Source organism: Oncorhynchus masou, chromosome 19, assembly GCF_036934945.1.
Source record: "Oncorhynchus masou masou isolate Uvic2021 chromosome 19, UVic_Omas_1.1, whole genome shotgun sequence".
NCBI classification, from domain to species: Eukaryota; Metazoa; Chordata; class Actinopteri; order Salmoniformes; family Salmonidae; genus Oncorhynchus; species Oncorhynchus masou.
Window position 1 is genome coordinate 19,389,352 of NC_088230.1, and position 13,904 is coordinate 19,403,255.

The window sequence follows — 13,904 nt, forward strand, 5'->3', positions numbered from 1 at the left end:
TGGAAAAACACAAAAAACTGGAGCTGCTCTAGGCTACATAATTAATTAAAGACTATATCCGTTAAATTGGGTGGAATCAAGTTCTATTGATATAAGCATTGCAGGTAGAATATACTACAAATCCTTGTACATTATGATTTCCACGGTAGGTGGTGCTAAACCAATTCGGATATTATAGGTACCCCGCCAACCTCTGATTTTGTTCAAACTGGACGGCATCAAGTGTCGTACCTCGTAGCTCCAGCGAGTCATAGCGCACAGCCTAGCTATCAGTTCGGTCATAGAGAATCTCGCAACCAGGGCAGTCATTGTGCACGCGTCTGGAGCAAGCGGACGTGCAGCGTTCGAAAAGACGAACCAGAGAATGAGGGTAGAGCGCAAAAGCACGTCTCCAGAACCGACTTTCCTAGAAATGTGCTTCTCGTAGGTTGCCCCGCCAATAAAGGGGCGATATCTGCTCCAGGAACTCATAGGAAAATGAAACGGCTTTCTCGAAAACTGACTTTGGCTCTGGTGGTGCTTTGTTGGACTGCTGCACTACTGTATTTGATACTCCTAAGTAGGCAGCAAGTATCAGACCTGAGCACCAAAGACGCACAGTACAGACAGGTAAGCAGCACTATCATTCCTTATCCTGTATCATCGCTTCTAAGCTATATCCCACATGCAGGTAAGATAAGTTCCTATGCATTTAGCAATAGTGCAGGCTAAACTCGGACCAAGTGCATGAGTGCGCGCAGGTAAAATGTAGGCTATGTTTGCGTGTGTCTCTGTAAAACAAAATATTTAGGCTCGAGAGGGTGTCAGAATTTCCACTCAGGTGTCGTTTTACAGTGTATCACGGCTTCTGCTCTACATTGCTTTCTAGAAGTTTGCACTTTAGCCAACAACCAGTTGTTTCTAACTTTTTTTTATTCGGGTTGACTGAATGTGTCCATCCCATCCCATACAGTATGTATTGCAAAGTGCAGTTTCAATTGGTTATAATGAGTTTGCAAATTGAGGTTTAGATGCGTTTTCTGTACATTCCGAACAGAAACGAATATACTGTTTAAATAATCCTAGAATATATAACTGCATAAACATCTGATATATGTAATGGCACGTTCACAAAGAACAGTCAGACGCTCAATAAATTAGTATGAACAAAAGTTTCACTAAAGTGTAGGCTACTACACAATTTATTAAATACTGATATAATAAATTCCTCAAATACTTGCATTTCTTAAAGCCTCAATAAAATAATTTAAAGCATAACCAAAGATTTATGCCTATTAGTCTTTCTGTTCTGTAACCTACTCTTGTCTGAAAATTCAGCATTAACCATTCAAGAGGTTCAGTAATTGACTTGTAATATGTGGTTCCTGTGTGAACTAATGAACATAATGTGATGGAATAATAATATATCTACCATTACCAAGACAGCCAGACAGTGGCAATTATAGCCATAGAAGGTGTAACCTTTTACAGCGCACACATTTCTGTGCTTATTACTCCTATTTTATACTTAACAAAAAAAATAAACACAACATGCAACAATTTGAACAATTTTACTTAGTTGCAGTTCAATTTAAATTAATTAATTAGACCCTAATCTATGGATTTCACATGACTGGGAATGGGCACAGCCTGGGAGGGCATAGGATGTGTCACTGCCTGGTATGACATCTGACCGTAAGGCGCTACAGAGGGTAGTGCATATGGCGCAGTACACCACTGGGGCCAAGCTTCCTGTCATCCAGGAGCTATATACTAGGCGGTGTCAGAGGAAAGCCAAAAAAGGTGTCAGAGACTTCAGTCACCCAAGTCATAAACTGTTTTCTCTGCTACCGCACGGCAAGTAGTACCGGAGCACCAAGTCTAGGACCAAAAGGCTCCTTAACAGCTTCTACCTCCAAGCCATAAGACTGCTGAACAATTAATCATATGGCCACTGTACTATTTACATTGACCAACCCCCCCTCCATTTCTTTTGTACACTGCTGCTACTCGCTGTTTATTATCTATGCATAGTCACTTCAATGTACAAATTACCTCGACTAACCTGTACCCCTGCATATTGACTCGGTATCGGTACCCCCTGTATATAGCCTCGTTATTGTTATTTTATTGTGTTACTTTTTTATTATTTTTTACTTTAGTTTATTTGGTAAATATTTTCTTAGCTCTTTCTTGAACTGCATTGTTGGTTAAGGGCTTGTAAGTAAGCATTTCACAGTAAGGTCTACACATGTTGTTTTCAGCGCATGTCACAAATAAAGTTTAATTTGATTTGACTTGGGAACCTGGTCCACCCACTAGGGAGCCAGGCCCAGCCAATCAGAATGAGTTTTTCCCCAGACAGAAGTTCTCCTCAGTTTCATTAGCTGTCTGGTCTCAGACGATCTTGCAAGTGAAGAAGCTGGATGTGGAGGTACTGGGCTGGCGTGGTTACAACGTGGTCTGCGGATGTTAGGCCAGTTCGACGTACTGCCAAATTCTCTAAAACGACATTGGCGTTGGCTTGTGGGAGAGAAATGAACACTCAATTATTTGGCAACAGCTCCGGTGTTCATTCCTGCAGTCAGAATGTCAATTGCATGCTCCCTCAAAACTTGAGACATCTGTGGCATTGTGTTGTGTAACAAAACTGTACCTTTTAGAGTAGAGGCCGATTATGATTTTTTTCAACGCTGATACCGATTATTGGAGGACCAAAAAAGCCAATACCGATTAATCGGACAATTTTTTAAAATTTTTTATTTGTAATAATGCCAATTACAACAATACTGAATGAACACTTATTTTAACTTAATATAATACATCCATAAAATCAATTTAGCCTCAAGTAAATAATGGAACATGTTCAATTTGGTTTAAATAATGCAAAAACAAAGTGTTGGAGAAGTGCAATATGTGCTATGTAAGAAAGCTAACGTTTCAGTTCCTTGCTAAGAACATGAGAACATATGAAAGCTGGTGGTTCCTTTTAACATGAGTCTTCAATATTCCCAGGTAAGAAGTTTTAGGTTGTAGTTATTATAGGAATTATAGGACTATTTCCCTCTATACCATGTGTATTTCATTAACCTTTGACTATTGGATGTTCTCATAGGCACTTTAGTATTGCCAGTGTAACAGTATAGCTTCCGTCCCTCTCCTCACTCCTCCCTGGCTTGAACCAGCAACACAACGACAACAGCCACCATCGAAGCAGCGTTACCCATGCAGAGCAAGGGGAACAACTACTCGAAGGTTCAGAGTGAGTGACGTTTGAAACACTATTAGCGCGCGCTAACTACAGTGCCTTGCGAAAGTATTCGGCTCCCTTGAACTTTGCGACCTTTTGACACATTTCAGGCTTCAAACATAAAGATATAAACTGTATTTTTTTGTGAAGAATCAACAACACGTGGGACACAATCATGAAGTGGAACGACATTTATTGGATATTTCAAACTTTTTTAACAAATCAAAAACGGAAAAATTCGGCGTGCAAAATTATTCAGCCCCTTTACTCTCAGTGCAGCACACTCTCTCCAGAAGTTCAGTGAGGATCTCTGAATGATCCAATGTTGACCTAAATGACTAATGATGATAAATACAATCCACCTGTGTGTAATCAAGTCTCCGTATAAATGCACCTGCAATGTGATAGTCTCAGAGGTCTGTTAAAAGCGCAGAGAGCATCATGAAGAACAAGGAACACACCAGGCAGGTTCGAGATACTGTTGTGAAGAAGTTTAAAGCCGGATTTGGATACAAAAATATTTCCCAAGCTTTAAACATCCCAAGGAGCACTGTGCAAGCGATAATATTGAAATGGAAGGAGTATCAGACCACTGCAAATCTACCAAGACCTGGCCGTCCCTCTAAACTTTCAGCTCATACAAGGAGAAGACTGATCAGAGATGCAGCCAAGAGGCCCATGATCACTCTGGATGAACTGCAGAGATCTACAGCTGAGGTGGGATACTCTGTCCATAGGACAACAATCAGTCGTATATTGCACAAATCTGGCCTTTATGGAAGAGTGGCAAGAAGAAAGCCATTTCTTAAAGATATTCATAAAACGTGTTGTTTAAAGTTTGCCACAAGCCACCTGGGAGACACACCAAACATGTGGAAGAAGGTGCTCTGGTCAGATGAAACCAAAATTGAACTTTTTGGCAACAATGCAAAATGTTATGTTTGGCGTAAAAGCAACACAGCTCATCACCCTGACCACACCATACCCACTGTCAAACATGGTGGTGGCAGCATCATGGTTTGGGCCTGCTTTTCTTCAGCAGGGACAGGGAAGATGGTTAAAATTGATGGGAAGATGGATGGAGCCAAATACAGGACCATTCTGGAAGAAACCCTGATGGAGTCTGCAAAAGACCTGAGACTGGGATGGAGATTTGTCGTCCAACAAGACAATGATCCAAAACATAAAGCAAAATCTACAATGGAATGGTTCAAAAATAAACATATCCAGGTGTTAGAATGGCCAAGTCAAAGTCCAGACCTGAATCCAATCGAGAATCTGTGGAAAGAACTGAAAACTGCTGTTCACAAATGCTCTCCATCCAACCTCACTGAGCTCGAGCTGTTTTGCAAGGAGGAATGGGAAAGAATTTCAGTCTCTCGATGTGCAAAACTGATAGAGACATACCCCAAGCGACTTACAGCTGTAATCGCAGCAAAAGGTGGCGCTACAAAGTATTAACTTATGGGGGCTGAATAATTTTGCACGCCAAATTTTTCAGTTTTTGATTTGTTAAAAAAGTTTGAAATATCCAATAAATGTCGTTCCACTTCATGATTGTGTCCCACTTGTTGTTGATTCTTCACAAAAAAATACAGTTTTATATCTTTATGTTTGAAGCCTGAAATGTGGCAAAAGGTCGCAAAGTTCAAGGGGGCCGAATACTTTCGCAAGGCACTGTAGCTAGCCATTTCACTTTGGTTGCACCAGCCTCATCTCGGGAGTTGATAGGCTTAAAGTCATAAACAGCGCAATGCTTGATGCACAACGAAGAGCTGCTGGCAAAACACACGAAAGTGCTGTTTGAATGATTGTTTACGCGCCTGCTTCTGCCTACCACCGCTCAGTGAGATACTAAGATACTTGTATGCTCAGTCAGATTATATGCAACGCTGGACACGCTAGATAATATCTAGTAATATCCTCAACCATGTGTAGTTAACTAGTGATTATGATTGATTGTTTTTTTACAAATACGTTTAATGCTAGCTAACAACTTACCTTGGCTTACTGCATTCGCGTAACAGGCAGTCTCCTTGTGGAGTGCAACGAGAGAGAGGCAGGTCGTTATTGCGTTGGACTAGTTAACTGTAAGGTTGCAAGATTGGACCCCCGAGCTGACAAGGTGAAAATCTGTTGTTCTGCCCCTGAACAAGGCAGTTAACCCACCTTTCCTAGGCTGTCATTGAAAATAAGAATGTGTTCTTAACTGACTTGCCTAGTTAAATAAAGGTATTTAAAAATATTGTTAAAAACATTTAAAAAATCGTCTCCCAAAAATACCGATTTCCGATTGTTATGAAAACTTGAAATCGGCCCTAATTAATCGGCCATTCTGATTAATCGGTCGACCTCTATTTTAGAGTGGCCTTTTAATGTCCGCAGCACAAGGCGCATCTGTGTAAAGATCATGCTGTTTAATCAGCTTCTTTATATGCGACACCTGTCAGATGGATGGATTATTTTGGCAAAGGAGAAATGTTCACTAACAGGGATGTAAACAAATTTGTGCACAACATTTGAGAGAAATAAGCTTTTTGTGCATATGGAACATTTCTGGGATCTTTTATTTCAGGTCATGAAACATGGGACCAATACTTTACATGTGTTTATATTTTTGTTCAGTATACAAAGTCAGCTTTCATTAAACTATTTACACTTTTCCCCTTGACTTCAAAATTGTTTTGTTGAAGTGCAGAAGACAGATTTCATTATATTTTGTTGGCCAGTTATTCTGGTATATATGCTGGGTTTTGTAAAGTTGTCCATGGCAAATGCTTAGGGTAAATGAGCAAGCGAGTGCTTTTCAGTGTAAGAGCTGAATGGTGGAATTAGACGTGTGAAGTAGGCACTCAAGTCTGGCTTGATTGATTCAGTGTCAAAATGGTAGAGGGGCCTCTATTAACTGAAGAAGAACTAGCCTGAGAGGGTTGTTTGGGGTTCTGGAGTTGGAATGCTCATGCAGAGCAGTGTCAATGTGGGGGAAAATATTGAAAGAAATTCAATAAATCTATTTTCAAGAAGCTGAGTCATGGGTTGAAGGGTTGTAAAAAATGATTTGTGGAGTGTAACTGACAATTAACCTGTAAGTCTATTTCATTGTGTTTTTGTTTGAATTGTTTACGCGTTCGCTATGCGGGGGAAATGACGAGACAAGCGGAACAACATGGCTAAGAACTGTTGTAACGGGTATTATTATCGTAGCAGCACACCTCTGGAGTGAAGGCAATCCCACGCTGTGTTAGCTAAGTTTTCATATCTTCGGGTGTAGTTCGTGAAGGTTGAAGTTTGTATGTTAGAATGGTAACGTTATAATAATTAAGGATGAAGCGTGAAATCATCCCAGTAATAATAAGTGTGAAGATTTGATTTCCTCCCTTCTGTAATAAGCAGCCAATGAGTTCTTTTTCCTTTATTCATGTGTTTAATCTGATACTGTTATAGCTCCGGCTAAACTGTTTATGTATATAAGCACTTCCGAGTTATACCAAGCTAATAAGTCACTCGTAAGACAAGAAGGTTGTAAGAGTGTGCTTAACTGTATTTTCATTTACTTTATAGTTCTCATGGAAGGTGATAATTCTGACTAAAACTAGAGAATAAAGCCGCCAGTTAAAATCAAGGAACAGTTGTGCTCATGGATACTGGAGGGAGCTACCTGGAGTGAACAGGGAAGAAAAAGGGGTGATGTGGCAAATGCTGCTGCACAGATAATAAAACATACAGTACCAGTCAAATATTTGGACACACCTACTCATTCTAGGGTTTTTCTCTATGTTTACTATTTTCTACATTGTATAATAATAGCAAATACATCAAAACTATGAAATAACACATATGGAATCATGTTGTAACCAAAAAAGTGTTAAACAAATCTAAATATATTTTAGATTCTTCAAAGTAGTCACCCTTTGCCTTGATGACAGCTTTGCACACTTTTGGCATCCTCTCAACCAGCTTCATGAGGTAGTCACCTGGGTAGGTGTGTCCAAACTTTGGAGTGGTACTGTATATTGTGTGTATCTGTCATTCAAATACACATGCAATAGTCCCACTCAGTGTACTTTCACCATGTAGGTTTGTTTACCTAGCTGCTTTGTGAACAATAAAAGCTACAGACTGCCTATATCCGTAGAAGAACATGGATTCATCCTTCCTTTGAAGAACACAGTTTCTCTCCCCCTCAAGCTCTGTCTTTTGGGGGTCTTTGAGCTATTCCTGATGCAGTTTTTTCAACTCCAGATTGGGAGCTGTTGCAACATGAAGCACGCATCCAATAGGGTGCCTAGCTAAGTCTTTCCATTCCCAACAATGTACTCTTTCTCTGAACCAGCTGTGTGCCGGCAGGCTTTTATTATTAATTTGACCTCGTTATGTGTGTCATTTCAGCAGCACACTATTCTGTACAGTGCTTTGCATGTGGTTGAGACTCGCCTGGAGCTGTGGATGGGGAATAATATCCTGTATGTAGCCATAGGATAATTGGGTAGTTTTTATGTCTGTTTTTATTTTTATTATTCTTACTGGCTTCTATTTTTCTCAACAACAAAAAAACCTTACCAGCTCATTCCCATTCTTTCAGCTCTCAACATCTGAGTTATTTTCATAAATCGTGTCTGTTTCCAATGGAGCTCCCGCCTGGTGAGCAAACAAGATAGATGTTCCAATCACTGTGTTCAGCTTGTGTCTCACAGTGCCAATGACCCCCAAATGCTCTCATCTACACGTTTGGAATTCTGAGTTTTCTGCCCTGTATTTAATGTAATTTTTGTACTTTTTCCCATCTCTGATAAAGCAACGAGGGAGAGAGAAAATGAGTTCTGAGGATAAAAATACCTGAACCTGAGGGTTGGAATGAAGATGTTTTATACACATAAGGATTGCTCCAAAAGATCTTCAGATTGGTAGATTGGTACAGTAGGTGTAATACGAATGTGCAAGGATTACTGTGGAGGGACTCAAACTGTGTGATATTGAGTCATCTTGGAGAGAGAGAGCGAGTGTTTGTGATTGCACAGTAGCCGAAGAGGGGATGCACAAGTTGTCTTAACACATGTTTGTGTAAAGACAACTCTTGGCATGTGTCTGAACATCATTTTGGGCTGAAACATATTACACGCCTGTCTTTGTGCACAAGGTCTTTCATTTTCTCTGACGTGACATTTGGACAGTAAGAGTAAAACGTGAGTGTTATTGTAAGCCTTGTGTACTGTGGATAACATGTGATCACAGTACACCCAGTGAAAGACCTAAAGGGTCATGTAGCTTCTAAGGATCAACAGCAGCTTGTGTTTTTATATGGCTCCTCAGGCCTCCTGAATGGAAGCTGGAAGCTACTGAAGGAACTATGAAAACACTTAAACACTTAGCAAAATATGCAAAGTGTCCTTTTTATCATTTACTCTCAGAGTGTTCCACAAAACCCGCTAAGAGAAAAACAGTAGCACGCCTCATTTAATACGTGTTAGTTAATCATTTTGCTATTCCCAGTATGATATTGAAAGAAATTGCTTTAGCAGACACTATTAGACTGTTACTCTTAGCTAAGTGCTGTGATCGGGCTGTTTTGCAGTGATTACCCTGCCCTGAGGAGTAATTCCCCCTATTATGAGGAGCAGATCAATAAATCAGACCATCCTCATGCGCACAGACACACACACACATTGCCTGCATGATGATAACCTTCACACCCATATAGCATTGCAATGGCACAAAAACATATTGCTGCTGAAATGCTGAAACATTCAAACAGGACTGATGGGATTCTATCTAGACTATTTAAAAATGATATACATGAATTCTAAATGGGCTGTCAATTGTAACCAATGTGTTTTTCTATAATGCTACAAAAAGGTTGGTTTTACTGCTCATTTGTCATTTTCACCTTTATCTCCCAAGAATTGAGCTATCAATCTTATTTAGTCAGTACTGCTATTAGGGTTTTTCCTCAGTGCGCTAGACAGACAGAGCAAGCTAAGTTCCAAAGAGTAGTGACAGAACAAATATAACCATTTATATTTTATGTTGTCATTTATGCGAAAGCATCTGATTTCATCAGGAGTCAGTGAGGAAGACAGTGCAGAGGGATCACACACTTCAGTGAAAGGAATAAACTCTAACTTGTCACCGTTGGTATTTACATGACAAATTGGGGGTGTTGAATGGATGGCTTTAGATCTGGGAACTGCCTGGGACCCTGCACTTTATTGTCCCTGTAATCACTCTGACATCAATCTAATCAAGCACTTCATGAGAGCCCATGAGCTCATGTTGCGCAACATTTCAATAGGCTATGCAATTGCGAGAGAAAACAGAGTGACGGCCACTAATAAAAAGAGGAGAATCCCATCAGCTTTCTATAGGCTTACTATATGTATTCCTGAACTTTCCTAATAATAAGCACATTGCTTATATTTACAGCAGGAGTATAGCCTACCTGGCTGGCGTGAAACTAAATTGTTTTCCATTCGCTATTTAAGTGCCTAGATGACATGTATTTTTTCCACTGCCCCAGTTTCAATATAGGTGCATGATAATGATCCAACAAAAATACATTTGTGGTCACTTTTGAGAATTGTGTTTTCTGCTAATGGAACATTTGCGCTTATAGCCTACTACCATTTCCGCATTGCTGCGCTTATAATGTGAAAAAATAGCCTAATAGTTTATCAACATCTTAAGCTAAACGTTCTGATCTGTTTTGTCAGCCAAATTGCGTAAAGACGTTTTTTTATGGTAGTGGTTGTATTAATTTGGGATCTATCGCATCCCACAACTGTCTCAGACTATGTTTGGAATATTTATTAGAATAGGTTGATTTAATAGAATAGGTTGATTTAATAGAATAGGTTGACCATGGTACTATGGGGATAGTAGATTGACATAGGCTAGTGATTTTGCTGTTCGTTAAGCCTACTCTTGTTGGCTGACGAAAAGTAAATGTGGACAGTTCTTCCATTTTCTTCGATATGCACCTCGGAATTGGATAAGGATGCGCACAGTTGTATCCCCGATGTGTCTGTCTTCACTTGTAGCCTATGAGAAAGACCCGATCATGTGATGGAGCGCATAACACTCAGGGAGAACGACACACTGGCCACTGGCAATAAAGGCATGGATTTTTTTAGGGTGCATTTTGGCCACACAAAAGGGATGCCGCCTTGAAATTCTAGGCATTATCAAGTGCTTGTCAAATTGTGAATGAGTGAATAATAGAGGTCGGACGATTAATCCGAATGGCCGATTACTTAGGGCCGATTTCAAGTTTTCATAACAATCGGTAATCGGCATTTTTGGACACCGATTATGACTGATTACATTGCACACCATGAGGAGACTGCGTGGCAGGCTGACTACATGTTATGGGAGTGCAGGAGCCAAGATAAGTTGCTAGCTAGCATTAAACTTATCTTATAAAAAACAATCAATCTTAACATAATCACTAGTTAACTACTCATGTTTGATGTTTGATATTACTAGTTTATCTAGCTTGTCCTGCGTTGCATATAATCTCTGCGGTGCCTGTTAATTTATCATCGAATCACAGCCTACTTCGCCAAACGGGTGATGATTTAAGAAGCGCATTCGCGAAAAAAGCACCGTCGTTGCACCAATGGGTACCTAACCATAAACACCAATGCCTTTCTTAAAATCAATACACAAGTATATATTTTTAAACCGGCATATTTATTTAATATTGACTGCTAACATGAATTTCTTTTAACTAGGGAAATTGTGTCACTTCTCTTGTGTTCTGTGCAACAGAGTCTGGGTATATGCAGCAGTTTGGGCTGCCTGGCTCGTCGCGAACTGTGTGAAGATCATTTCTTCTGTAACGGCGTTCTTGTTTAGTTGAAGGAGAGTCGGACCGAAATGCAGCGTGTAAGTTACTCATGTTTATTAAGTGAAAGACAAAACGAACGAACTAACACGAATAACTAATAAATACAAAAAAACAACAAACAGAACGAAACCTAATACAGCCTGACTGGTGAAACTAGCACAGAGACAGGAACAATCACCCACGAAATGCAAAGCGAAATACAGGCTACCTAAATACGGTTCCCAATCAGCGGCAACGAGAAGCACCTGACTCTGATTGAGAACCGCCTCAGGCAGCCAACCTATATAACACACACACACCCCTAATCAACTACAATCCCAAACACTACAAACCCCAATCGAAAAAAACAATACATAACCCCCATGTCCTGGTCTGACTAACTAATAAACTAAAACACACAATACTAAGACCAAGGCGTGACAGAACCCCCCCCCTAAGGTGCGGACTCCCGAACGCACCTCAAAACCATAGGGAGGGTCCGGGTGGGCGTCTGTCCATGGTGGCGGTTCCGGCTCCGGACGTAGACCCCACTTCAAAAATGTCAATGTTCCTCCCCTTCGCGTCCATAGATAATCCACCCTAACCGCCGACCATGGCCGAATAGTCCTCACCCAGAACCCTACATAATAGAAGAGCAGCTCGTGACTGAGGGGCAGCTCGGGACTGAGGCAGCTCGGGACTGAGGGACAGCTCGGGACTGAGGGACAGCTCGGGACAGAGGGGCAGCTCGGGACAGAGGGGCAGCTCGGGACTGAGAGGCAGCTCAGCACTGAGGGGCAGCTCAGCACTGAGAGGCAGCCCAGCACTGAGAAAAAGCCCAGTACTGAGAAAAAGCCCAGCCAGGAAGTAGAATCCGGCAGATCCAGGCTGACTGGCGGATCCTGGCTGACTGGCGGATCCTGGCTGACTGGCGGATCCTGGCCGACTGGCGGATCCTGGCCGACTGGCGGATCCTGGCTGACTGGCGGATCCTGGCTGACTAGCAGATCTGGAAGAGTCTGGTTGACTGGCAGATCTGGAAGAATCTGGTTGACTGGCAGATCTGGAAGAGTCTGGTTGACTGGCAGATCTGGAAGAGTCTGGCTGACTGGAATGGTCTGGCTGACTGGCAGATCTGGAAGAGTCTGACTGACTGACAGATCTGGCTGCTTCATGCTGACTGACGGCTCAGGCTGCTCCATGCAGATTGACAGCTCTGGCGGCTTCCTGCAGATTGGCAGCTCCATGCAGACTGGCAACTCCATGCAGACTAGCAGATCTGGAAGAGTCTGGTTGACTGGCAGATCTGGAAGAGTCTGGTTGACTGGCAGATCTGGAAGAGTCTGGTTGACTGGCAGATCTGGAAGAGTCTGGTTGACTGGCAGATCTGGAAGAGTCTGGTTGACTGGCAGATCTGGAAGAGTCTGGCTGACTGGAATGGTCTGGCTGACTGGCAGATCTGGAAGAGTCTGGCTGACTGGAATGGTCTGGCTGACTGGCAGATCTGGAAGGGTCTGGTTGACTGGCAGATCTGGAAGAGTCTGGTTGACTGGCAGATCTGGAAGAGTCTGGCTGACTGGAATGGTCTGGCTGACTGGCAGATCTGGAAGAGTCTGGCTGACTGGCAGATCTGGCTGCTTCATGCTGACTGACGGCTCAGGCTGCTCCATGCAGATTGACAGCTCTGGCGGCTTCCTGCAGATTGGCAGCTCCATGCAGACTGGCAACTCCATGCAGACTAGCAGATCTGGAAGAGTCTGGTTGACTGGCAGATCTGGAGGAGTCTGGCTGACTGGAATGGTCTGGCTGACTGGCAGATCTGGAAGAGTCTGGTTGACTGGCAGATCTGGCTGCTTCATGCTGACTGACGGCTCAGGCTGTTTCATGCAGATTGACAGCTCTGGCGGCTTCTTGCAGATTGGCAGCTCCATGCAGACTGGCAACTCCATGCAGACTAGCAGCTCAGGCTGCTGTATACAGACAGGAGGCTCCGGCAGCGCTGTAGAGGAGGAAGGCTCTAGAACCGCTGAACAGACGGGAGACTCCGACAGCGCAGGAGAGGGAGAAAGCGCTGGCTGCGCTGAACAGGCGAGGCGCACTGTAGGCCTGATGCGTGGTGCTGGCACTGGTGGTATTTGGCCGAGGACACGCACAGGAAGCCTAGTGCGGGGAGCTGCTACTGGAGGGCTGGGGTGTGGAGGTGGTTCTGAATAGACCGGACCGTGCAGGCGCACTGGAGCTCTTGAGCACCGAGCCTGCCCAACCTTACCTGGTTGAATACTCTCGGTTGCCCTGCCAGTGCTGTGAGGAGAAATAGCCCGCACTGGGCTATGTAGGCGAACCGGAGAAACAGAGCGCAAGGCTGATGCCATGAAAACCGGCCCAAGGAGACGCACTGGAGAACGGATGCGTAGAGCCGGCTTCATAGCATTTGGCTCGACGCTCAGTCTAGCCCGGCCGATACGCGGAGCTGAAATATACCGCACCGGGCTATGCACCCGCACTGGGGACACCGTGCGCACCTCTGCATAACACGGTGCCTGTCCGGTCTCTCTAGCCCTCCGGTATGCACAGGGAGATTGCGCAGGTCTCCTACCTGACGCAGCCATACTCCCTGATAGCCCCCCCCCAAAAAATTTTTGGGGCTGCTTTTCGGGCTTCCATCCAAGTCGCCGTGCTGCCTCCTCATATTTGCGCCTCTCCGCTTTAGCCGCTTCTAATTCCTCCTTGGGGCGGCGATATTCACCTGGCTGAGCCCAGGGTCCTTCTCCGTCCAGTTCGTCTTCCCATGTCCATTCACCGAATAATTCCTCCTCCCTTTGCTGCTCCAGCTGTCGCTGCCTGTTAACACGC

The 13,904-nt window shown here is 43.2% G+C and overlaps 1 protein-coding gene across 1 annotated transcript in view; it reads left to right on the forward strand.

Annotated features, from left to right (window-relative positions):
- Positions 1 to 226: 226 nt before the first annotated feature.
- galnt14 (UDP-N-acetyl-alpha-D-galactosamine:polypeptide N-acetylgalactosaminyltransferase 14 (GalNAc-T14)) overlaps positions 227 to 13,904 on the forward strand; it is a 133,237-nt gene continuing 119,559 nt past the window's right edge. Inside the window, exon 1 of the mRNA XM_064924681.1 lies at positions 227 to 609. Coding sequence (XP_064780753.1) covers positions 478 to 609 — 132 coding nt within the window. The 5' untranslated portion in view covers positions 227 to 477. The remainder of the gene's footprint in view (positions 610 to 13,904) is intronic.